The sequence below is a fragment of the Callospermophilus lateralis genome, chromosome 8, assembly GCF_048772815.1.
Source record: "Callospermophilus lateralis isolate mCalLat2 chromosome 8, mCalLat2.hap1, whole genome shotgun sequence".
Classification (NCBI taxonomy): Eukaryota; Metazoa; Chordata; class Mammalia; order Rodentia; family Sciuridae; genus Callospermophilus; species Callospermophilus lateralis.
The window spans coordinates 84725885-84752516 of record NC_135312.1 but is presented as its reverse complement, the minus strand read 5'-3'; the positions used below and the strand labels follow the sequence as shown (position 1 = coordinate 84752516).

Genomic DNA, 26632 nt, shown 5'->3' with positions numbered 1-26632 from the left:
TAACAGCATTTACTCTCATCAGATTTCTTGAATTTTTAATCTAGCATTCACCACTCAGTAACTGTATAAGCCTGATAAAGTTATTTGGCTTTTGCCCTAGTTTTCTCATCTGTTAAAGGTAAATTATTAAAACCCTTTGAGAATTGTGTTATGTATAATATATATTTAAGTTATATAAAATCTCTGGCACAGAAAGTCCCTTTTTTTTTCTCCTCACATTTTTAATGGTGTATTATAGTTGAACATAATGTTGAGCTTTGTTGTTATATATTCCTCATGCACACAGTATAACAATATAATTAGGTCAGTATCACTCCCTAGTACTTCCTCCTTCCTTCCACATCTCCCACCCTTGGACCCCCATCCTCTACTGCTCTCCCTAGATTTTCATGAGATTCCCCACCCTGACCTTTCACCTTTCTTTTCCTTTTTATGACTGAATAAAACTCCATATATATCACATTTTCTTTATCCATTCATCCACTGATGGATACTTAGGTTAGTTCCATAGTTTGCTTGTTGAGAGTTGCGGTGCTATAAACATGAGTATTCATGTATCACTATAGTATGATGATTTTAAAAATTCTTCAGGGATTAAATACTGACAAGTGGTATATATAACTGGGTCATATGGTGGTTCCTTGCCTAGTTTTTTAAGAACCTCCATACTGATTTCCATAGTGGTTGTACTAATTTACAATCCCACCACCAGTGTAAATGTTTTTTTCCCCCCACATCACCTGCAGAATTTATTACTGGTTTTATTTGTGATGACTGCCATTCTGACTGGTGTGAGATGAAATCTCATTGTAGTTTTGATTTGCATTTCCCTAATTGCTAATAATGTTGAACATTATATATATATATTTGTTAGCTATTTGTATCTACAGAACTTTTTATAAATATTAGCTGTTGTTATAGGAAATCTGTGCCACCTGTCTAGACCTTGTTTTTAAAAACTCATTAGTTTGGTAGTGAGGCAGCAGATGTCCTCTTCCTTAATTATAATAGATGCATACAAACATGTGCATAGTTAAAACCCTCTAACTCTTACTTTATGATCTGTTGGCTCAGGTGGTACAACATCTTGGCCCTGCAACTGATTTTTATAAGAAACTTGCTTTGGATTGCTCAGGACAGCAAACTGCGGTAGATTTGTTCCTTTTAAGTTCACAATATTCTGATCTTGCTTCTCTAGGTAAGAATATGTTGTAATGGTTATCTATTTACTTAAACACTTTAGTATATTATTAAATCCAAACTCTTTGTAAGCTTTCTCAATATTTTTGGGGAAAGCATGTGAATTAGATAAATATGAAGATTATCAGTAAACTTTAAAGCCCCATACAAATATGAAATGCCATTAGTATTTTGTTTATATGATTCCCGTACCATTCTGCTTAACTTTATTGTATATTTTGTAAATACTTTTGTTTTCTCAGATTTAAATGTTATTCTTACTTTGACAACTTAAGCTTTCTTATTATTTATATTCATAATTAGCATCTGTACTACTGTACAAGTAGAATATTATTGCTTCTAAAGAAAATACTTTCTGTATTTCTCTCTAAAGCTTGTATGTCCAAGTATTCTGCAGGGTGCATCTATTATTATCCATCTTTCCACCATACTCACAATCCTTCACAGGCAGAAAAGTTACAAAAAGACCTAAAACGATATCTCACAAGAAAAATTGGATTTGAAGCTGTTATGAGAATAAGGTGTACTAAAGGTATGCATATCAAATTTTGCCTTACATTACATATATCAAAATGAGTGAGCATTCATATATTGACTACCAGTGATGATGATTGTTCATTGTAAAACTTGGTGTTTGATCCACTTGGTTATACACTGTTTTAAGTCAACATATATTTGTGAGTAGCCATTGTGCAGTTTTTTAAGATAATTTGTCTAAGTAGGTAAAAATAATGTTTTGGTTTATTTAGGAAGAACCTAAGAGAAAGTCCATATTGCAAATGATTTGAGGAGAATTAGGGGAATAGGGAAGATCTTAAATGAAATCTTTAAGGATCCTTGCCTTTATTAACACATAATTTATGTTTCATTGGTATTTTATGTGATTGTTTACTGACAGGACTATGATCCCTTATTTTAAATCTAAAAGGAGTTGTACAGTAATCCTGAATTATTTAGTTTTATATATTAGGTTTATGTCTCCAGGTCACCCATGAAACATGGTAATAAGATAAGTGTCAATACAAGTAAAACGTATAGTCTCACTTTTATATAACCTGCATTGGATTTTTTAATTAGTATTTTAGAACCTCTGTCAGCACTCCAACCTTACTGCCTAGTTAACCTTTGATTCAAAATCAGAGGCATCTTTAACTTTAAAACAAAACTAGCTTGAGGTGAAGATACTGGTGTTACTTCGTCTTTTTATATCAGGTTTTTCTTTCTTAGGTCTTTCAATGCATACTTTCCATGGAAACTTCTTTGTGCGTTCCACTGATTTGTTATCCCTTGCCAATATCAATCCTGATGCTGGGTTTGCAGTGCAATTGTCAATTGAAGAAAGTTTGACAGATACTTCCTTAGTGTGCTTCCAAACAGCCCTGTTATATACATCAAGCAAAGGTAATGTTATCTGAAATGTTTTCATGTTCTCTTCAGTAGATTGGGGGATGGCGGGGAGATGAATTCAAACTGTGAAGTAGTGGAATTTGCATTAATCCAGTATATGTTCTATTATTTTCTCTCCTTTTTTTAACTCTCCTTTTGAATCTTCAGATAATACATTTTTTTTTTTAATTTGTGGAAAACTTGTAGGATCCTATATGTTTCTCATAAGCACCTCATGCTAAATCCAGTTATGCCATCCTTTGTATTGTTTTGCCCCATAAAATGAACTATGTAGTAATTAAGGCCTTTATTTGTTATTTGACAATCTGCATTTTCTGATATTTTATTTTATTTGTATAATTTGTTGATTTATCTATTTATTTTTGGTATCAGGAATTGAACCCAAGGGTGCTTAATCACTGAGTGACTCCCCAACCCTTTTTTTTTTCCCCTCTCATTTTTTATTTTGAGTCAGAGTCTTGCTAGTTTGCTGAGGCTGGTCTTGAACTTAAGTTCCTTCTACCTCAACCTTCCAAATTACTGGGATTACAGGCATGTGCCACCACACCCAGCTTGAATTGGGAATAATTTAGCATGAGTGACATTAAAATAAAATCAGGTCTAATGTTCAACTCTGTGCAACATGTAGTATAATGTTCATGATCTACAGACTTAGAGAGTCTTTTAATTTTCTTTAAAACACATTTTTACATTTCAGAATCCTATTGGTAATTTAATATAGCCAAACCAGTATTTGAATAAGATTTTGACCTGTTTGCCTTATTTCTTTCTTAACTTAATGAATTATACAATGACAGTTATTCTCCATTTTCTCTAGGTGAACGCAGAATTAGAGTGCATACACTTTGTTTGCCAGTGGTAAGTTCGCTAGCAGATGTATATGCAGGAGTAGATGTACAAGCTGCCATCTGCCTCCTAGCAAACATGGGTGAGTAGAAAGGGGAGGAGCAGGCAAAATATAGTTTTGTATTCTAAAAATTGGAGCTGAGGGTTTGTTTTTTTTTTTAAGCTTTGTACTCTCTCACTTAAAAAGTATGTATTTTGCATTTTCATTTACTTTCAAGAAGAGTAAGACTGTTCTTTAAAAACCTAAATGCCATTCAACTAATGAATGTATGAATAAACTGATACATCTTTACAATGGAGTATAGCTCAGTATGAAAGGTAATGAACTATCATTACTTGGATTAATAACATGATGATTCTCAGAGACATTATGGTGAGGGAAAGAAGCTAGTCTCAAAAGACCACATCCATATAATTCTATTTACGTGACATTCAAAAAGGGAAAATTATCTAGTGGAGAATAGATCAATAGTTACCAGGACTGGGGACAGGGAGAAGGTTTTACTGCAAAGGTGCCTATAGGGAGATATTTTTAGGGTTATAGAACTCTTGTGTATTTTATTGTGGTAGTGATTATATGGCTATACATTTGACACATAACCACCATAGAACTATAGTCAAAAAGAAATTTTACTGTTAGTGAATTTTAAAAATCCATTAGGGAATTAATAAACTACTGAGTGTTTGAACAAATTTTCCTTATTTATAAATTTAGACATAAAAAGAGCCTTGCTGTTTTCCATGTAGTCCAGGAGAAAACAGTGGTTATTCACTTGAGAACAATTATAATAGAATTAATTATAATAGCACTAAAAGAGTTCCTTCTTTATGTAGTTCTGGGGATTAAACTCAGGCCTTGTGCATGCTGGCAAGTACTCTACCACTGAACTATATATGCTCAGCCTGGGGTCACAATTTTTTTTTGGAATATTTATTTTTTAGTTGTAGTCAGACACAATACCTTTATCTTATTTATTTTTTTATGTGGTACTGAGGATCAAACCCAGGGCCTCACACATGCTAGGCAAGTATTCCACTGCTGAGCCACAACCCCATCCCTATCCCTGGGATCACAATTTTTAAAGAGTCATTTTACATGTAGATTTTTAATTATTTATACCATAATTGATTGCTTTTCATTGTATTTTATGTTTTTTAAGTATTTGGGCACATTTTTAGATTATTTTATTTTAATAGATTATTTTAATAAAATATGTTCTTAGAAGAAAAAGTTTCACATTGATATTTGTCTCTTTAATATCTATATGAAAACCCAAATTCAGTTGGCCCTCTTTTTTTTTTAATTGGTTGACCTGAAATGTTTTGCAGAGATCACTAGGGATGACTTACAGTATGAAATTTGTATTGGTTGTATAGAGAAAAAAAATGCTGTTTTTAAGATGTGCTTTCCATTTGAGTAATGGAAACATCTTAAAAGGAACATATGTTCTCTAATATCAATAATGTTTAAGTGTTTTTAGATTTAAAAGATTGAAACACAGTCTAAAAGTATCTAGACTTGTTCTGATTATCAGATTTACTCAGGTTTTAATTCAGAAAAAATGTGTAATGAGGAGATGCTTAAAATGAGAAAACAGATGAAATGCATTTTGTTTGTTTCTTAAATAATGCATAAATACTTTATCTTTTGTAGTGTTTCTTGGAAACTAATGGAATCTAATGATTAAACACCTTTTCTTTTGGGTTGCTTTATAGCTGTGGATCGATCAGTTTCATCAAGTCTGTCAGATGCAAGAGATGCCTTAGTGAATGCTGTAGTGGATTCACTGTCTGCCTATGGCTCTACTGTCTCAAATTTGCAGCACTCTGCATTGATAGCACCTGGCTCCCTCAAGTTGTTTCCTCTCTATGTTTTAGCCCTTCTCAAACAGGTAGCTCTGTATATGTTGTTGTATTTAATGAAGTTTTAAAAAATTCTCAGATACATATGTAAATAGATGAAGTCTAGGTGATTATAATCTTTTAATACTTAGAGGGTGATGTACTTGAGCATTGGAAGTGTTTCGAAAAAAATAGGGGAAAAATCAATGGAAAATGAAGGCAGACAAATACATTATGACTCTTGTGAAACCATATGCTCTTTCTTTAATATATGTGAATAGTTTGAAGAATGAAGTGGTCATAGCCAACTCTTAGGAAAGGATCTAATATTTATTGAACATCTTTCCATTGACTCAGTCATTGTAATAGGTGCGGTGTACACATCATTTTTTTAACCCTCACACGATGACAGTATAGGAAAGAGAAGCTAAGTAATTCATTTACATACCTATTAAGTATCAGAGCTGTCTGATTTGAAAACATACTTCTTCCATTGTTCGTAGTATATTTTTCTTTAGTATCTGTCCACTACCTTTATGTTTTCCTTAAAAACCTGTCTTTTTTCTTGTAGAAAGCATTTAGAACGGGTACAAGCACACGCCTGGATGATCGTGTGTATGCCATGTGTCAGATAAAGTCTCAGCCTCTTGTTCATCTAATGAAAATGATTCATCCCAACCTATATAGGATAGACAGATTGACAGATGAGGTATGCATCTTAGTGCATTTGAAATTGGTAAATTTGAGTATATTTGAGAGTCTATTTTATTGCTAAGATGATAATATATTATTGCAGTTTCTTCCATTTCTTTTTTTTCCTATGGTAATAATACATTAAGGGATGGGGTTGTGGCTCAGTGGTAGAGCTCTTGTCTCACATGCATGAAGCACTGGGTTTGGTCTTCAGCACAAAATAAATAAATAAAATAAAGGTATTATGCCCATCTACAACTTAAAAAAAAGTCTTTAAAAAAAATAATAATACATTAAATAAGGGACACTAGCTGTGGACCTGAATATGACTCTCAGATGTGTATATGGAGTTTTCAAAAGTATAGGAAATAACTTATTATTACAAAGCAAAGTTATATAATGGATATTTCTATTTATATATTGTAGACATTGGCAGTTTCTGATATGATCAGATTGTAGTATTGATTATGTAGTAAACTAAATCTAGTATCCAACAATAATTTTAATATGGAAATGTGTAGACTCTTTCTTCTTCCTTGTGTTGAAACTATAGTCTTTGGAATTAGTATTCATCCTAAAATAATACTATGTTACTAAGCAAATGTAAAGAAGTAGTTTGCTGTGCAGTCCTGTCAACAACCGTACTATTAATACATCTTGACCCCAAAAGGAGAGTAAACAGGACAGATCATTTTATTTATTTTACGTTTTTACTTTTTAAATTTGAATACATTGGGGTGTGTTAATTCTGTAGCCAAAGTGGTATTGGTATGATCAATATTTTTGCATCCTAAAAAATTCTCAAGTGGGCCCTAGCATGGTCGGTGGTGGACATCTGTAATCCCAGCGGCTTGTGAGGCGAAGGCAGGAAGATCGTGAGTTCAAAGCCAGCCTCAGCAATTTAGAGAAAGGCTAAGCAACTAAACGAGACCCTGCTTCTAAAAAAAAAAAATACAAAATAGGGCTAGGGATGTGGCTCAATGGTTGAGTGCCCCTGAGTTCAATCCCTGATAACCCAAAGACAAAAAAAAATTTAAAAAAAAATTCTCAAGTGTCATATTTTAGTATTTCCTATAGAGTTTGTGGCCATTAGTTCCCACACTTTGTTGATAATATTATTAACTCATTCACATTCTTCCTTTTCTTTTCAGGGTGCCATACATGTTAATGACAGGGTGGTACCTCAGCCACCTCTTCAAAAATTGTCTGCAGAGAAGCTTACAAGAGAAGGTGCTTTCCTTATGGACTGTGGCTCTGTAAGCATCTTTTACTTACAAAACTTCTCACTGTTTCTACTGGTAAAGGGGGAAACTTTTACCAGGGTCTAGTTCTGTTATCACAGAGCAAGCAGTGAAAGGGAGATCGGGAGATATGATATAATAAATTGTTGACTGAGACAAGAAGTCAATTTACTTTAGATCTTTCGAGTTGGACATTATATTATTATCATAGATTAATAAGTTTTATTATCATGGATTATGTGTACTTAGTAAAGAAGAGTAGAGAGATGAATTCTTGTTTTCAAGGACTTTACTATAAGAATCATAAAATTCAAAGGAACTCAAGAATTTATCTAGTTCAACTTACATCCGTTATCAGAAATCCTGTTAATGATTAAGAGTCCAGCAGAGGAGCTGGGGTTGTGGCCCAGCGGTAGAGAACTCGTCTCTCACATGTGTGACCCCGAGTTCGGTCCTCAGCACCACATAAAAATAAATAAGTGAAATAAAGGTATTGTATCCAACTACAATTAAAAAATAAATATTAAAAAAAAAAAAAAAGAGTCCAGCAGAGGTAACCATACAGTGGTAATGCTAAAGGATGTAGAATGGTCAGTGAAGCTTCAAAATGGTATCTTACGAGCAAGAAAAGGATTTGGATACCCACCGAAGAGGGGGAAAATTCTGGGGTTGAAATACAGAGATAGTAATTGAAATAGTGGATGGAAATATTCATAATAAGTTATCCTGATTAAAATGTTACATTCCTCCCAGGGAAATAAGTGAGGAAGAAAGTAAAATATATTTTTTGAGAAATCTTAAAATTTAGGCAAAGGAGATAAGAACTAGGTTCCTATTCTTGGATATAGATTTTCAATGTGCCAATTACAGATTTCTATCTTTTATGTCTGTTTCTACTGTATTTAAGATCGTATATTTGACCTCTAATACACCATAGTTTTGAGAGAATTAACTATGATGGATTTTAAACTGTTAGGGAGTTTTAATATTTTGCTTTTTTTTTGTTTTAAGGTTTTTTACATTTGGATTGGAAAAGGCTGTGACAATAACTTCATTGAGGATGTGCTTGGGTATCCTAATTTTGCATCGATACCACAGAAAATGGTCAGTGAGTGGGTAACTTTTTGTTTTTAACTTTTAAATTTTTTTTCTGTTATTTTGGAACATTTCCATCAACACCCCCCGAGTCCCCCTTGTCTCCCCCCCCCCAATTTTAACTTTTTATTCTCCATTCCCCTTCTCCCCAGGCAACTATGAATCTCTTTTCCATTTGTGGATTTCCCTGGTTTGAATATTTTAAAGAAGTAGAATCACATAATAGATGGTTTTTTGTGTTTGGTTTCTTTTACTTCTTTTACATATTCAAGATCCATCCGTGTGCTGACGTGTATTAAATTAATACCTAATTCTTTCTTATGACTGAAAAAATATCAATTGTTGGCCATTTTGGTTGTTTCTGTTTGGGGGCTTTTGTGAATAGCCCTACCATGAATGTTTGTGCACATTTTTTGTGTGTGAACATGTTTTCTGTGCTCTCGGTTATATATCTAAGAGTGAAATTGCTGGGTTATCTGATAACTTTCAGGTTTAACTTTATGAAGAACTGCCACACTATTTCCCAACACATTTAAACTTTAAGTTATTTTGCTAGTAATAAACAAATATTTTTAAGTAGGTCTTTACTGAATATATATGTTAACAAATACCAAGGAAATGTGATGCTGAAAGCAATTCTATGTATTAATTTTAATTACCTTCGTCATGTTTATGTAATTAACTAAAAGGAAGGTCTACCTTATTCTTGGATGTTATATATATGTATGTGTCATTTTTGCTCAGATTAACATAAATTCATGGTAATAGTTGTCACAATCCACTGTTTATTGATTTTATTTGTTTATTTTGACAAGTTAATCTCAGACTCATTTCTGAGATTCAGCAAGTGAGGATAGTTAGGAAATATTTGAAAAGGAATAATAATGTCAGCAGAAAAGGAACCATGAAAAATAAAAATGCTACTAAATAAATGGGAAGCCTTATTCTCAAGCTGTAGTTATTTAAACACTGTCATACTGGCACAATAAGCACATTAGTGGAACATAGTGTAGTGGATGAGAAATGGATCTCATTCATGAAAATGTGGTAAGATTGCATTTAAAACTACTGTGGAAAAAATGGAATATTGCAAAAATAATCTTGAGACCACTGAATAATGTTAAAATGGACAAGGCCTTTGTAAGCCAGTGATCTGAAAGATTAATAAGAAGTTTCTATTTGGTAATTTAAAAGTAAAGCCAAAAGACAATAAAATTGTATGATTATCTATAACTCAAGACTAAACAGGGCTAACTTCTCTAGTATGAAAAGTGCTTAAGAAATGATTCCCACTCCCACCAAAAAAAAAAAAAAAAGAAAAGAAAAATGGGTAAAAGATTTGAACAAACAATTCTCAGAGGGGGAAACATTATTGTAATGATCATATGAAACAACATTCAACCTCATTGTAATTAAGAAAAACAAAATAAAATAATAACAGCATTTCTTTTACCACATCGACAAAAGATTTTTAAACCTTATTGGAGAGCCATTTGACAATATCTGTTTTTTTGTTTTGTTCTGTTTTTTAGTTTTGGTACTGAGGATTGAACTCAGGGGCACTGGACCAGGGAGCCACATCCCCAGCCCTATTTTGTATTTTATTTAGAGATAGGGTCTCACTGAGTTGCTTAGCATTGCTGAGGCTGGCTTTGAACTCACGATCCTCCTGTCTCAGCTTCCCCAGCCGCTGGAATTACAGGCATGCACTATTGCCTGTAAAATTATCTGTTAAAATTAAAATCACATACTGTATGACACAGTAAATTACTTTACTCCTAAAAATATATCCCATAGATGTATTTATAGAAATATGTGTATGTACACACATTCTGTTTCATTAAATAAGTAATATCTATGTATTTATTAAAGAATATCTACGTATTTATGAAAGAATAATCTGGGCTGGGGCCATAGTTCAGAGGTAAAGCGCTTGCCTAACATGTGTGAGGCCCTGCGTTTGATCCTCAGCACCACATAAAAATAAACAAAGTTATTGTGTCCATCTACAACTAGAAAAAATTACAAAAACAAAAAATCTGAAGAGACTAGAATGCACAATATGATCCATTTGTAGTAATAGTAGCTATAAACACTTAGAAAATATCTGGAAATTTTTACATCAAAGTGGAATTTTTTTTACTTTTTTAATTTTGACATTACAAATTTAATTAATCTAACTTTTCTATTTAAATTTTATTAAATATTATTAAGTTGGCTTTGTAAAAGAAAAATCTGTGTGTGTGTGTGTGTAAAAATCATTAAAGGAATTTGGAACTTAGTGGAAGTCCCTTCATTTGAATGTTTTCATTAGAAGAAACAGTGCAACATACTACTATTCACATACCAATTGTGTTTTTTTTTTTTTTAATTTGTTCTAATTAGTTTTACATGACAGAGTGCATTTTGACACATTGTACACAAATGGAGCACAACTTCTCATTCTTCTGGCTGTACATGGTGCAGAGTCACATCTATAGTGTCATACCAATTATGCTTTATATATAGACTTATCTGGTTATTCAGGTTAAAGTGTCATTTTTTAACTTATCCAGAAAAATATAACCAGATTTTTCAGCAATTTAAATTTCATCTATGTGGCTGCTATTATTGGACTGGAGATAAGACTATAGGTAGTTTAGGTTAGTGGTAGTGGAAATCATGATTTAATTCTAATACTGCTAAAGTCTATGAGAAAGGAAATAATTTCCTAATGATATTTCTTTTACCAGACACATCTTCCAGAGCTAGACACACTTTCATCAGAACGGACCAGATCCTTTATAACTTGGCTTAAAGATGGCAGACCGTTAAGTGCAGTCCTTCATGTGGTAAAGTAAGTACTTTTATAATTTATTAAGAAGCTGTCTTTTCCAGTGTGACCTTTGAAATTACTTGTCCTTAACGCAGCTTTAATATAAAAATATATTCTAGTGGTAGAGTGTTGTTACCTGATTAATAACATTTCCAAAAAGTCCTCATGTATTAGTGCTTCCTTAAATATATAATTATTCTTTTATATTATATATTTTTAGATAAATGCTTTTTTCTCTCTGTCAGAGATGAGAGTCCTGCCAAAACAGAATTTTTTCAACATTTGATTGAAGACCGGACAGAAGCTGCATTCTCTTACTATGAATTTTTGCTTCATGTACAGCAGCAAATATGTAAGTGAAGGAGAATAAAATTGAATAAGAAGAAAAAGATCCATAACTGAGGTAAAGCATAATCTGTCACAGAAGCACATAGGAAATTTGAAGTGAAAGCATTTGTTGTTATAAGAGACAATGCACAGCCCTCTGAGGTTTTGGCAAAACGTAAATGGGAAGAAGGAACTTGACAGATTTTCTTCAGCCTAAATTAATGGTAATGATGATGCTGTTTCAACAAGTATATTTTGAATTGGTTTCTACACATTTCCAGTAGTGCAGCAGTTCAGTGCTCTCTTCATTGCAAGCTGGCAAATTTACGTAGCTGTGTGGAATGTCATAATGTAAAATTAGATGAATTTTTTTTTCTTATAATTAATATAACATTTCTGGACTTGAACTCTGACAAGAGATGCCAAAAGGCAGTGGTACCGTGTTATTTGTTTATATGAATTACTTTTTAACAAGGAATGATTCGTACTCATTAAATGAATTCAACATTTTCCCTGTAAAGACAATAGAGTTTCAGTACACAAACTATAGAAAATATATATATATATATATATATATAATGTACATAAATGTTACATTTGTAAAGAAAATGTAAAAATGTAACTACAGAATATGAATTGCTTAAACTGTGCTGCATTGTTGGATGACAGCTCTTTTTGTCACAGTTGGAGAATGAGGTTGACTAATGCATATTATGAATTGAGTCCACAGAAACACAAACTCTTTGTAATTCTGTTAAATCTTTTATGTGGATTTATTTATGATCAGCCTACTAATTAAAAGTATTTTGCTTGACAATTGGTTTGGTGGTTTTTTGTTTTTTGTTTGTTTGTTTTTGTTTTTTGTTTTTTGTGGGGGTTTTTGCTTTTATTTTTGTTTTGATGTGTGCTGTTTCTGTTTTTGTTTTTGTTTTAACATCTAGGATATACTAAATTTAATTATTGGGGGAAATGCAGCAATACTGCTTTTCAATTAGGAATACATGTGAATCAATAAATTTTCATTACTTTGTGGACATTTCCAAGTACTAACTTTTTGTTTGTATTCTTAAAAACAAATGGTGCTACTTCCAAAATACATTCAATTACAAAGTATAAATCTCAAATTGTCTTTGTCATTTTAATTAAGCATTTTTTCATGCATATTTATAAAAAAATTTTAATAACATGACTGTCCTTTTTATTTAATTGACTTGATTACTGTCTGGAACTTAGAGAGTGATTTTACTCGGATTAAGAAATTTCTTGAGCTAGGGATGTATCTTAGTGGTAGAATGCTTGCCTAATATGTGTAAGGCCCTGGGTTTAATCTCCAGCACCTGGTAAAAAGAAGAAATTTCTGATCTACTTCAGCTTATTTATGAGAAAACTGTTAATGGTCCATTAGCTTAAAGAACAGAATTTTATTTTGTTCACTGCAAACATCCCTCTGATGAACTTTGAAAGGAAAAAAGGCACTCGTGTTTTGGTGAGTGATCTTTACTGGTTTTGTGTATCCCTTTGCTGTAGATAAAAATAAAAGTACTCTTACATTCCCTAATGGAAATGTGCAGTTAAATGACTCATCCTAAATGATATAACATACTAAAGAGTGACAGAGGCAACAATAAATGCCAAGTATTCTCCCCACCCAGTGATACGCCCCCCCACCCCCACCCCACCTCAGGACTGTACTTGTCCCCATACCATGCTGTCTCCAGAAAGAATCTTATTAAACTGCAGTAGAAACTGCAGTACCCCCAAGGACAAATAATGCTTTTATATTACAACAAAAACTACAGTATTTCTACTTAAGAAAAACAAATATTTTGCCTTTGGATATTCTGTCATTCATTGAATAATTTAAAAGCACTTAATACTTGTCAGATACCATTCCAGGCACAAAACAGAATCCTTACTTCCATGATGCTAATGCTCTGGTGCTGGAATGTGGAAGGCTGAGAGAGAAAAAATTCTATATAATTTGTCAAGTGCAATGAATATTGTGAAGAAAAATAAATCTGGGTAAGGGGATTGAGAATACAATTTTTCACAGTAACAGAAGTCCCTTATGAAAAGAGCGGAGCAAAGACCTCAAGCCCTGTGAATATTTGGAAGATGAGGTTAAGAAGGAGGACTTTATGGCAGGTGAATGTGGAAGTTGTCTTCAGATTACTCCCATTTTCTCTGTGAAAGACACTGCAGAGTTATTAGCAAATAAATAGGAATGTTAGTGATTTCATGAATTAGTCTGTAATAATAGTGAGATATTGACTAGTGGTGTTCAGTAGGATTGTCAGACAATACTGCAGGCCCATCCTGGGATGAACTTGAACATTGCGTGTCTCTTCCCTTCAGCTACATTCAGTGCTTGGTGGAAAGTTGGATTTAATCAGGGTTGGTATAAGAAACAAGCCAGGGCTTTGAGAAAGAGAGTAGCTTAAAGGAACACAAACTAGAGAAAATAGGTAATAGAGAAAAATCAGTGAGCCCAGTGGTTTGGAGGTTCTGCTGAGGTCAAAAAGTTATTAGAGTACGGATAACAGAATGAATAAGCTGTAAAGAAAAAAAAATAGTAGTCAGATATGGGCCACTTGGAATTGAGATTGCAGGGGAAGGTTAAATATTGGCAATAAGATCTAGAGAATGTCCATGGGAGTGAGTATTGAGATGCTCTTAAAGATAACTAGAAGGGAAGAGGGAAGAGGGCAGACATGGAGACAAGGGTTTTAAATGAATTCTCTATTTGATTATTACAATTGTGCCCCAAAATGTCAGAAGTAGTGGTGATATGGGGACTGTAATGATTGTACTAAGGAGTGGCAAGGCATATGATGTGGCAGGATAGCATAAGCATGAAGGACCTAGGGAGAAAAAGGAGCAAGAATAATCCAGAAGCCTACAAACAAGCAACAAAGAGATACCTTCTTGAGATTTGGGATCAAAAATAGCCACTCCTAAAGCTAGAGTTGTAGCTCAGTGGTAGAGTGCTTTCCTAGCATGTGTGAGGAACTAAGTTCAATCCTCACCACCACCTAAATATAAGTAAAGGCATTGTGTCCATCTATAACTAAGAAAAAATTAAAAAAAAAAATAGCCACTCTTTGAAAGGTTTGCAAGGAATAGTGTCCCGAGAGGACAGTCAGGTTTCAGTCAACATGTAGAGACTGACAACCAGGGTATAGACATGATTAAATCAATCAATCCTGAAGAAAAATGATAAGCTATTCCTATTACCCCTTAATGGGATAAGTGTCTAGGTCAGTTGCTTCATGAGCCATACAAATATTGGGTGAGAGGAAAGGATATGCTTGCCAGGAGTCCTCTTTTCAATTAGTTGACACTATTTAAAACTGGTTCTTTCTGAGTGTTGGTGCTGGGAATGAAAACAGAATTTCCTCCCCAAATCTGATATTCAACACCTGGGAAATGGCTTGACCATATATACATACTGTATTTTACAAGAGTTTCTATGTATTATGTGTATGTAGTAAGTACTATTTGATGGCTATTATGGATACGACTCTATTGCAGGAAACTCATGAAGTCAGGAAATGCACAGCTGAGCAAAGTGTTACGTTAAGGAAACCATGAGCCCTCCTTTTCAAAGTGTTTTCCTCCAAAAATATTTCTGAAGAGAGGAAAACTCATACAAAGTTGAAGAGAACCCTGCAGAAATTATCCAGATAGGATCACAAATTACTGAAAGAAAAGAGAATTCAAGGGGAAAAATAAAAGCAACACTCAAGCTTGGTTTGGAACATGCAAAAAATACCTGAAAAATAAAATGGTAGGAAGACATTTGATAATTAATTTCCTCTTTGGTCTGAATTCAGAGACATGATCTGTATCTTCCTGCCTGCCTTTTGATGTGTATGAGAAGTAGGCAGGGGATGTATGTGTAGATGGCTTGAGTGGGGAAGGTAACCATCATCAGGAGACTCAGAAATTGTTACTTCGTTGCCTTTAATGGAACATGAGCTGTTACAAAAATGAAAGACTTTTTTTTTCTTTTCTTTTCTTTTTAGTTTCAATTATTGAACAATAATGTACAGCTTTGTAGATTTTCATTGTTTTTAGACCAATGAGTATTAATTACTAGTAACCCACTAAGTGAGTTACTAAAGATCATGAAAATTTGTATCCAAAAATGAAAATCAGTATTTACCATTAGAGTTTACTAAGGACTCTGCTTGTTAACTGTACATACAAAGTTTATAATTTTACAAGAGTGCCCAAAAGTACATATACAGATCCTGTTTCACAGATGGTTTACAAGATAACTGACAGAAACCACCTTGTATCACACTCAGGCATTTTCTTTTGAGTGTGTCATCATTATTGGGATCTCATGGGTTTTGCTGCTCTTTTTGCTTTTGGGGTACATGTTAACTTGGAATCTATTTAGACTGTTATAGATAATTTGATTAATGTGTGATGATGTATATATACATATTTTACAGTATATTTTTCTAGTTTTCTCTCGCAAGATTTTAAATATTCTCAGTAGAAATTAAGTAATTATACTCATTCCTAAAACAAATATGCATAATCTACATACCTTTTACTTTGCTTTTAACACTGTATTGATGATGTAGCCAGTGAACATGTGCTACTTTAAGTAACTTATAAATAGTATTAAGGCTTGTGTAGTGTAATACTGGATTCTTTTAAAGTTAATAGCATATAGTTTTATAATATTAAGCCATGTGTTTCAGTTCTTTTTAAAAAATAAACAATAAGCAATTTTTATATGTTCCTCTCAGTTTTTATTACACAGCAACCTGCTTTAGTGGGAGGGATTGTATCTCATATCTTCGTTTGTTTATTTATTTATTGAAATTCTGGGGATCAAACTCAGGGCTTTGAGCATACTAGGCAATAACTCTACCATTGAGCCATACCCTTACCCAGTCCATTTGGATCCTTTTTTAGCATATTAGCCCACTTCCTACGTCTCCAAGTTCTCATCCCAAGATAGAATACAGAGCAAGAACACATTTATTGAATCTTATTTATTTACTAGATAATTTTATTAGCCTTTTACATTTTTTATAACCAGATCTTTTCACAGTGACCCTTGGGAAAGTTGAGAAATGCTATACCAGTTAAAAGGACTCTTCCTCATTTTTATCACATTTCCCCCATTTTTAACAAAAGGCTTTTTTAATGGATTTTTCTCTGTATTCAATTTCTTCCAAGTTCTTCTCCTTTAGAACTTAGATTTATGACTTGCATAGTAACAGAAAATGCCTGTTACAATTGCTTCCAATTAGAACCTGTGAGATTTTAATGGGAGAAAAAGTACAGTCTCTAGCCTGTCTTCCATTATCAAAAACTGATAAATAATTATTTACAGGGTCAGAAATAACTAAAATACATAGAGAGAAATTGATGACTGGGATGTTTAAAGAAAGATCAAACCTTGAAGCTGAGCTATTTAATAACTAAGACCCCAGGTACTCTGTTCACAAGCAACAAGTGGTCTCAAAGTTTCTCTCCGCTCCCCCTATGTAGTGAACCTAAATTGTCTTTTATAGAGTTTATGGCAGTAACTTGGGTCATAATCTGAGAAGAAATGAGAATTGGAATGGTTGGGATCCAGGATAACTTTATAAGGAAAAGAAGGCCAGTTGCATCACGGGTGCTGCCTTCATTCACTTCAGGCTTCACACGTGTTGCACCCTCAGAAAGCCTTCTGGACTCCTTCCCAGCTTCCTGCACTGAGCCCCCCTTTCCTTCACAATATGGCCTAAGCATTGCTCCCTCCTGGCAGCCTTTTCTGATCCCCATCTGGGATAGATACCCCTCCTGTGTGTATCCATAACACCTTCAGCTTATCTCCCCTATATCCCCTATCATTGTGTTATAAGTGAAATTCTCATAGAAACTGTGCTCTTTATCTTAGTTCCCACCATGTCTAGCTCATGCTAGGAATTAAATAAATGCCAAACCATTATTAAATAATTCCAATTTAGAAAATGAGTTAAAGACCTGCAGACAAAGGTAAAGATTATCTCTTGGATGAGAGTGTTACTATTTTACACTAAATAGAAATATAAAGAAATACCAATAGTGTGGGAATAGTGCCGGGCGATGGAAGATAAATCCTGTGAAAATTCAGGGGGTTATCACCTCTGAAATTTCTGGAGGTTTGCTAGATCCCCTCCAATATGGAAGATAAGTTGCTGCACAGACATAATGCTTGGCGGCTTTTTGGGATCTAGGGAATTACATATACTCCATTTCAGTGGGCTGCTCTATCTAACTCATTACCAAATAGCCTGTAAGGCTTCTAATCTGAGGTGCATCAAATCACCATTCCCCAATATGGCAGATGCAGTCCTTCCCTTGGGGAAAACAGGGAGGCACCTGATAGCATGCTGATTATGTTGCACTCCTTTGATCATGGAGCAATTTTTCTTCAATGTAATAGACACGTAGTCTGGATGTGGATTTGCCTGCTCTGCCTGCAATGTTTCTGCCAACACCACCATCTTTGGGCTTACACAATGCCTTCATCATTGCCGAAGACTCCCCAACATTGCTTTTGATCAAAGAACTCAGTTCATATCACAAGAACTGTGATAGGGAATGTACACTAGTCTTCCTACAACCTGCTATCCCCCAAACAACTAGCCTGGTAGAATGTCCTGAAGATTCAGTCCTGGAGACATTCGGGGTACTAGCTTACAGAATGCAGCATATGCCTTGAATCAGCCACTTTGTTCTATAGCTACAAGACAGGTCTGAGAATCAAAATTTGGAAGTAAGAACATTTCTCCTTAACCCTTTCACAGAATCTTAGAGTCCTGGTTCCCAAACAGACACAATGTCCCCACGAGTTAGAACTAGTATTGGTTCATTTGGGGCTCCTTATATCAACATCCAGAAGAGTAATGTCGATTATGAAGGGGAATCAATTTGTGTCCATATAATGGGGCAGGGAGGATTAGTTCTAGAACCTAGAAGATTTTCTAGAGTGCTTCTTATTATTTCTATGTTCGATACTGAAAATTAATGGAATATAGCAACCCAATGAAAGAATGAATAATTGATGATTCAGACTTTTCAGAAATTAAATTTTGCATCTTCCACCAGGTAAAGAACATCAGCCAACATTTTATACCATGCTGGATAGAAAATGGAACATAATCTGAGAGATTATGGAAATAAATTTGACAGTAAAAAAAAATCAATTATATCTTTGTACCTGTTATAGTATGTTAGACTGACAGAATACAGGTTTGGTAGCCAAACTGAACAAAATGTGAATTATAGTCCCTCTCTTAGATTTTGTCTCTTGGGGCAAGTCTTAAATTTCTCTGAGACCTCTTATGCCTACTGGAGATAATAATAATCTCTTGATAAAGAGTTCATGAAAATTATATGGAAAAAATGTGGAGGATCATGAGTTCAAAGCCAGCCTCAGCAATTTAGGGAGGCCATACCAACTTAGCAAGACCCTGTCTCTAAATAAAACATAAAGAGGCTGGGGATGTTGCTCAGTAGTTAAGCATCCCTGAGTTCAATTTCCAGTAGCCCCCACTCAAAAAAAATCCTCCCTTGTTGAGCCTGCTCTTTGCCCTCATATCAACTACAGTTTCTACCTTCGCTGAAATTCTTCCCCACTTAACATTGAGAAACAAATGTTGTTTTATGCTGACTACTGCTATCTTAACTCCCTATTTCTCATGATCAATTTATTAACCACATTTAGTTTTGCTTCAGGCATTCAGATATAACATCTATATAACAGACATTATATACGTCTGTGGATATATAGATGTGAACAAGTTATCTTAGGCCATTATATCCATATATCATCAGACTTTAAACCTCAGTGCTCACCTGTGAGCCACAGTTGTGTTGTGTTTGTTATCAGGTTTTTTTAAAAACAAATCAACCAAAAAGAAAGCTGTTCCAAACTTTATACCTGGTTTTATGTCTTCATTAGTAGAGAGTTATGAACTTTTATGCCTCTGAAGCTTTGAACATGCTATTCCTGCTGCTAGGAACACCTCTTCACCTTTTTATTTGGCTTGCTTCTTTCTTCCTTCAGTTATTAGTGTGTACTGACTCAGCCCTTCCCTCACCCCTCGCCTATTTGATTTATCCTTGCTAGATGTTCCCAAAGGCCATTTTACTTTTCCTATTATAAATTTATTCCACTTGTTTGCTCACTGTTCATCTTTGCCACTATAGTCTGGTAGGCAAGAAACTCATCTTTTTTTTTATTTAGCCCTCTACCATCAGAGACTGGAACAGTATCTGGCTACCCACCATGTACTTACAACCATAAGTGTGTATGTTTGTATTATTCTTTAATGTGGCTGCAGTTTTAACTTAGATGTTCAAGTTTATTATTCTTCATTCATTTATCAAATATTTGAGAGCCTACTGCACGTCACGCATTGTTAGGTGTAGTGATGGACCATTGAACACAACAGAGTAGGTCCCTTGTGTCTGCACCTTACATTCTAGTTGGGGAAGACAGATTAGAAAGAAATGCATGTTATGTTAAATTCTGGGAAGAGAATGCAGCAAAAGGGCTGGAGGCAGGAAGGAGGAATTGGTGCACCCATTACAGGGCTCTCAGGCTATGGTGATGTCTTTGGGCTTTTGCTGTGAAAGATGCAAAGCCTTTGAAGGGCTTTAAGCAGAGTTGTCATGTGATCTGACCTTCGGATGGGTCCAGTCATCCTACTGTGGGTAGCTGAAGGAGGCAAAGGTGGAAGCCATGAGCAGTATATGAATAAATTCCTCCCCCTAGGCATAATTTAGGTGGAAGATGTTTGGGTTAATAGAAGCTTCACTGCCCTGAAATTTGAGAATTGACGCTGACAGTTTAGATTAATCCTTACTTCAATTTTTACTGTAGTACTGAGTTCTCTTTACTAATATTTTATTTAGGATCTGTTTATCTACTTGAAGAAATAATTCGGGCCTACAGTTTGCTTTTATAGTTCTTACTTGATTATTTTGGTTATGCTAGTGCTTACTTGCTTTTTTATTACGCTAGTTTTATTAAATAAGTTGGGTTGTTTTACTTCTGTTTTGATGCTCTGGAACAGTTTGTATAAAATAGCAAAAATTTTGGTCTTCCCTATTCTTGAAGTTTGAGTTGAACTAGCCCATTAAGCTTCTGGGCTTTGGTTCTTTTTCCAGATAGATCATTGACCACTGTTTCAGTCTAGGACTATTAATCTATTTAGGGCCTCTTTTTGTAGTTAATTTTGGAGTTTTAACTTAATTAAGAAATGATTAGGGCTGGGTGCAGTGGCACATACCTGTAATCCCAGTGGCTCAGGAAGTTGAGGCAAGAAGATTGTAAATTCAGTGCTGCTTGCATCTGCAGAGGACGCTTGAGCGGATGTTCATTTCAGATGATTTTACAAATAAGACCAGGTGATATTAATACAAAACTTGTTTAAAAGCTTTCCATCCTCCTGGACTGAAGTTAGACCCCCTCTGCCAGGGCAAGCAAACATGCCAACCTTCAGAGATCTAATGTCATTACCCATCATTACCCATCAGATAATCTGCATTTTGAAGGTCATTTGAGGACATAAGTGAATAGCATCTGTGAAGGAAGGTTAAATGAAAGTAGATGGATGAAATCTGGGGACTACTTTTATTAGAAGTTAAAGTCCTGATCTAAATGTAGAAACCCTAGCTAAGGACACAGCCTTGGAAGTAGTGTGATGGAGTACCAAAATAATTTCAGTCCTTAGGAACATAATATTTTAAAGAAATATTTGTAAAAACAGAAAATAATGCAAAAATTCCATGATGCACAAAATGTCAAAGTTTTAAATAAATATAGAACTTGACCCCGCACATTGGTGATTCACCACTTGACCTCACCCTAATCCTAAGGCTATGGGAAGATGATGGTCAGATGATGCCAAAAGACATAGGAAGTCTAAGGTCAAGGTTAAAATCGTGGGGTTAAAAGTCATGTAATTTCAGACTTGAATTCTGGCTATATGACCTTAGCACAAATTATTTAATCTATTAAACTTGAATTTTTTTCATATGCAATGAGGATATTATAAATAATAATAATTCTTAACCCATAATGTTTTTGTAATGACTAAGCAAGGTAATGCAGATAAAAAGCTTGTGCCTGAGCTGGGGAGGCAGAACCAGGTTTTGTGGAGCCTGAATCTTATATAATTTGGGGTACCTTCCACAGTTCCCCTGTGAAGAGCTTTCACCTAAAAATCCAAGTTTGAGCCACCACATAGTGAACGGCAACTCTCTGGTAAAGATGAGGCTTTGGGCCAATGGTCTGAAAAATTGACATGGTAAATATTAAGAGTAAGAAAATACATCATAAATAAATTTTTGAAGCTCAAAATCCAGAAAGATAAAACATTTTTATCAATTACTTGCCCCTACACATCACTGGAATACTTTTTGGGCTATTTTAACTTCCTTTTTATATGACAACAATTCCATAATAATTTCTATAGAGAGAATAGAAAATTCCATAATAATTTCTCTATCAATTGTTTTGCTTTATATTATTGAAGTTTAGAAAGTATCCCTTAACTTTACAATTCACAGTTAGTAATGTGTCATTTCTTATAATTGTTCTTAAATTTGAGAATACTTTTAGCACATGATATGTGAATTTTAATATCTAGAAGATATTCCACAGATTAGTTCATTTCTTTTTCATGAACTGTCTCTATCTGGCCACCTACCACTGTAGGACACATTCATGTTACAACACAATCCTTGGCCCTACACTTTTTGTCACAATACTAAGTTGACCCAATAGGTAATAGAAGTATTCATGGAAGCCATTCCTAAGTTAGCAATAACTTTAAAAAAATTTTTAAAAGACTGTGAGTCACCTAAAAGCATTCCACTATACCCAAACTAAACCCACCTTACTTTTTGCTGACTCTGGACAATGGTCATAGCCAACGACTCATAATTAGTAATGTGTCAATTCTTAGTATAGTTAATTTTGGGAGGACTTCCTAATGGGGGTTTGTGTGACAGAAGGGTGGTTTAGAGAGGAAAGTGATGGTGGTTTTTTCTATTCTATTCTAGTTGGAATACCTTACTTTTTAGAAGTAGTACAGAAACACAACCAAGTGAATATGTTGCTATAGACCCTCTCTCCTCACTGCCTTGGAAGAGCGTTGGCAAGAGCAGAGGTCTGAAATGAAAGTTTCATTAGTGTCACAGTAAATGAACTGTACTGACATGTAAATTCTCAATGCTAAGTTTTCAATGAATGCTATTTTATTACTTCAGAGTTTTCTATAGCACTTAATATCTACCTACTCTCTAGCACTTTTCACATTCACTTTATTTGCACTCCTGTCTAACTTTCCAGCTAGATTATGCATGCAAAGGCAGGTGCTAGGCTTTATTAATCTTTGTGTCATGGTGTCTAGCACAGTACCTGATTCAAATTAGGGATTCAGACAACAATGAATAAATGAAAGCATGCTAAGTAGAAAGAAGACATATCACAAGAAAACTTAAAGCAGTGTGACTGAGAAAATCCCCAGGAGTTGTGGACCAGAGAGGTAGGATAATAATATGCCAAGACAGGAAGTGCTTGTGTTAAGTGCTGCAGTGTGATCGGAGTTCTTAGACTGATGAGAAATGTGAAATAGAAATAGGAAGGACTTTAAAAAAAAAAAAAAAAGGCTGGGTACAGTGATGCATGCCTGTAAGCCCAGTGGCTTGGGAGCCTGAGACAGGAGTATTGCAATTTTGAGGCCAGTTTGGGTAATTTAGCAAAACCCTGTCTCAAAACTTAAAAAAATTAAGAGGGCTTGGGATGTAACTCAATAGTGAAGCACTACTGGGTTCAATCCCCAATACTAAATAAGTAAATAAATAAATTGAAAATTGTGATTTCGTTTTTATATAAGCTATCCAGAAAAGGCTAATCTAGAGAGAAAGTAGATTAGTTACCTGGGGCTGGAAGTGGTCTGGGCATAATGTAGATGAACCTAAGGAATCTTTCAGGGGTGATGGAAATATTCTAAATTGGATTATGGTGATTATTGTATAATTGCAAATTTGCTAGAAGTAACTTGATTGTACATTTGTAGTGAGGAAATTATACTTCAATAAAACTATTTAAAGAAACTTTTTTTAAAAAAGCAATGTCAGAGATTCAAATGTTATGGGCCAGGCTATATGGGCAATGACCAAACAGACTCCATTTTGCCCTGAGACTCCATGTCATGTAAAAAATGCTTCTCCCAAGAAAACTCCATCTCTGCCATTCTGTGCCTGCTTAGCACACCCTGCTTAGGAATGCAAATGTTTCTGTTCTTCTTATGTAATATAAAATTGTTCTCTTTTTGGTTCCCATTTTTCTTGAATATGTTAATAGCCATTTTTTAACTTGTACTCAATTAGTGTCATTTTGACCCACTTCCCCTTCTGCTTGTGATTTTAGATCCCATGATGTTTGTTTATGGTCTCGAATCATAGCAACAGCCATTTATGATTAATGTACCGACATGCTTTACTTATAGTATAAAAGGTGTACTCAAACCCCGGGAGGGGGTCAAAGGGTGTAGACTTGCAGCCTGCCCCTTGGCCTGCCAGCCGGTAGGTCTGGACCGCTAGCTGGTAAATAAAGTTTCCGTCCCCTGCTTTAAGATTGACTCAGTGATTTATTGCAATCTCGCCATAACACAAAAGTGAAAAGGCTGTAATATGCATATATTATTTCAGAACTATCCCACATTGAGTAATTTTTCTGTTTCACCAAGAGTTCTATACATTATGGTGAAATGTGTTGTGTGTGCTGGGCGGCTTTGTAGAGGGCATCCTTAAATAAGCCTCTTTTGTCTGCAGACTCCCCAGGTTCTCTCACAGCACTTTGCTGATCCTCCCTTAGTGGCTAGATTTTGAGCTGCAAAATGGCCATGTCCTCCATTTCTCACCTTCCCTCCTAATAAAACTCTTTTCTTTCATTTGGAGCACTCATTTATAGAGAAAAAAGACTCAGGTAAAGTAATTTAGTTTCCCATGTGAACTTAATGTTGAACGTGTCACTGCCTGCCCAATGCAGATGTGTTTTGAACCACAGATGCTACTTAACGTGTCAGTTTTACCTGTGATGTTCTTGAACCAGTCTCCTTTGGTCTGCCAGGCAGCAAGCCAGTCACTGAAAGGAATGAAGTTTATTCCCCAGGTGGCTAGTCATGTGGAGACTGGAAAACCAGTCTCCAATCCGCCAGGGGATATTTATGGGCTGTGGCATAGGAAAAAGTGATTGGAAGTTAAGTAGGAGCAGGGGAATTGAGTAGAGGGTTTACTCAGGCATGAACTGTTATCCTGATCTACAGGTCAGAGATGTTATCTAAAGTCAACTAAAAGTAAATAAGAGCAGGTGACATCCAGAAGGTTTGTTCAGAAACTAAGAACAGATGGTTTATTTAGGTTTCCCTCCACTTCCATGATAAATATTTTGCTATCATAGAAACTTTTTTTTTTTTTTTTGGATGGTGCTGGGGCTATGAACCCAGGGCCTTGTGCATGCAAGGCAAGCACGCTACCAAGTGAGCTATATCTCCAAAGCCCTAGTTCTTTTTTTTTTTTTTTAATTAAGAAAGACAAGCATCATCAGGAGTAATTCACCATTTGTTGCACTGTTTGCCATCTTTGGTTCATTAACTCAAGCCTCTTGCAGATAAATAATTCAGTGTAGTTATATCCCAGATATTTCATTTTTTAAAGAATAAGTGTGACCTATGTGATATTTGGGACATACAATAACGTTATTTTTTTTTTCTAAAATTCAAACTGAGTATCCTATAATTTTTTTTAACAGTCCTCTATTGTAAGCTGTGTGAAAGCTTGTTTTAAGTCATTCTTAAATGGCTTGTGTTTGACTTTATGAGCATAAACTCTTCGAGGCAAAACATTAGATTTCCTGGTTGTTGGGAAAATTAAGTTTCGGTTTTGTAGCTCCTTCAATTAAAAAGGTACTTCAAAATAGAAGCCAAAGCCAGTGCAGTGGCTCACCCTTGTAATCCCAGCGACTCAGGAGGCTGAGGCAGGAGGATCTCAAGTTCCAGGCCCACCTGAGCAATTTATGGAGGCCCTGTCTCAAAAAATAGCTCAGTGGTAAAGGGCCCCTCTCTACAATCCACAGTAAAAAAAAAAAAAAAAAAAAAAAAAAAAAGGACTGGAGGAGGAAGAAAGCCAGTTCCCCTGTGGGGAGATTTCCCCTAAAGAATCTGAATGCAACTCTGGCAAAGATGAGGCTTCGCGCGCTCCAGTGGGCCAAGGCCACCAGGGGCTCGGGCACCGGCCTTCCAGCCTACTGACTAGGGGAGCCTGGCAACCCTCTCCTCGTCCTCTCTGCTGGGTCATAGAGAACACCACCCAGCTGCCCGCTCCAGATCCCGACGCGCCTGCCGCTCAACCCCGCGTCTCCCTCCCGCGGGGTTGAACAGGAAAACTACTGTCCGGGCGCAAAGTGCCCAGAACTAGCCATGAGTTTTGAAACCCACAGCTCTCAAGATGTGAGAAGCTCTACGAAACCCAAGACCCGCAGGACGATTCACTGTCACTCGCGTTCCAGCCCTCGCATTCCCTCCCCCGCTTTTTTTGTCGGAGGAAAGAAAACAGCCTAGCGCGGGGTGTGCGCACCACCGAGAAGTGGAAGCTGGGACACACCCTCCCTGCACTCCGCCCCCCAGGCGGGGCGGGGCGGCGCGGGGCGTGCTGCGCCCACAGCGGGCTGGGGCCGGGAGCCGCGGGGGCCGACTGGGGAGCCGCGGGCGCCAGCTGGGAGCCCGCCGCGCGGGAGGATGCGCCGCTGACGCCGAGAGTTCCCGGCGCCGGGCAGGAGGATGCTCTCGAGGGGCCTCTGGCTGGGGCGGCTGCTGCCGAACCCCGGAGTCCCGGGCCGAGCTCGAACGAGGCCACCGACACCGACGCCCCAGGTAAGACTAGGTACCCGGCCTCGGGAAGCCCCGGAGCAGGTGGGTGGAAAGTTTCCGGCCCGCAACTTTGGCTCGAGCGAAAGCGGAGCGGCGGGGCTGTTCACTGCGTTGTGCTGGCCCGGGCTCCACGCGCGGGGAGGCCCACAGGTGGTCGCCCGGCCGGCGACGCTGGTCCGGACGTCCAGGGCGGGGGTCACACCCTGGGACCGGGGGTAAGAAAGGCCAGA

At 36.0% G+C, this 26632-nt stretch overlaps 2 protein-coding genes across 6 annotated transcripts in view; both read left to right on the top strand.

Moving 5' to 3' along the window:
- Sec24b (SEC24 homolog B, COPII component) overlaps positions 1 to 12283 on the top strand; it is an 80875-nt gene extending 68592 nt beyond the window's left edge. For all 5 annotated transcript variants that reach the window (XM_076864294.2, XM_076864293.2, XM_076864292.2 and 2 more), the window contains 10 exons: positions 1075 to 1198; positions 1574 to 1732; positions 2428 to 2601; positions 3425 to 3535; positions 5170 to 5345; positions 5867 to 6004; positions 7140 to 7244; positions 8241 to 8333; positions 11057 to 11160; positions 11385 to 12283. In XM_076864294.2, coding sequence (XP_076720409.1) covers positions 1075 to 1198; positions 1574 to 1732; positions 2428 to 2601; positions 3425 to 3535; positions 5170 to 5345; positions 5867 to 6004; positions 7140 to 7244; positions 8241 to 8333; positions 11057 to 11160; positions 11385 to 11499 — 1299 coding nt within the window. In that variant the 3' untranslated portion in view covers positions 11500 to 12283. The remainder of the gene's footprint in view (positions 1 to 1074; positions 1199 to 1573; positions 1733 to 2427; positions 2602 to 3424; positions 3536 to 5169; positions 5346 to 5866; positions 6005 to 7139; positions 7245 to 8240; positions 8334 to 11056; positions 11161 to 11384) is intronic.
- Positions 12284 to 26207: 13924 nt separating this feature from the next.
- Mcub (mitochondrial calcium uniporter dominant negative subunit beta) overlaps positions 26208 to 26632 on the top strand; it is a 110996-nt gene continuing 110571 nt past the window's right edge. Inside the window, exon 1 of the mRNA XM_076864774.1 lies at positions 26208 to 26405. Coding sequence (XP_076720889.1) covers positions 26313 to 26405 — 93 coding nt within the window. The 5' untranslated portion in view covers positions 26208 to 26312. The remainder of the gene's footprint in view (positions 26406 to 26632) is intronic.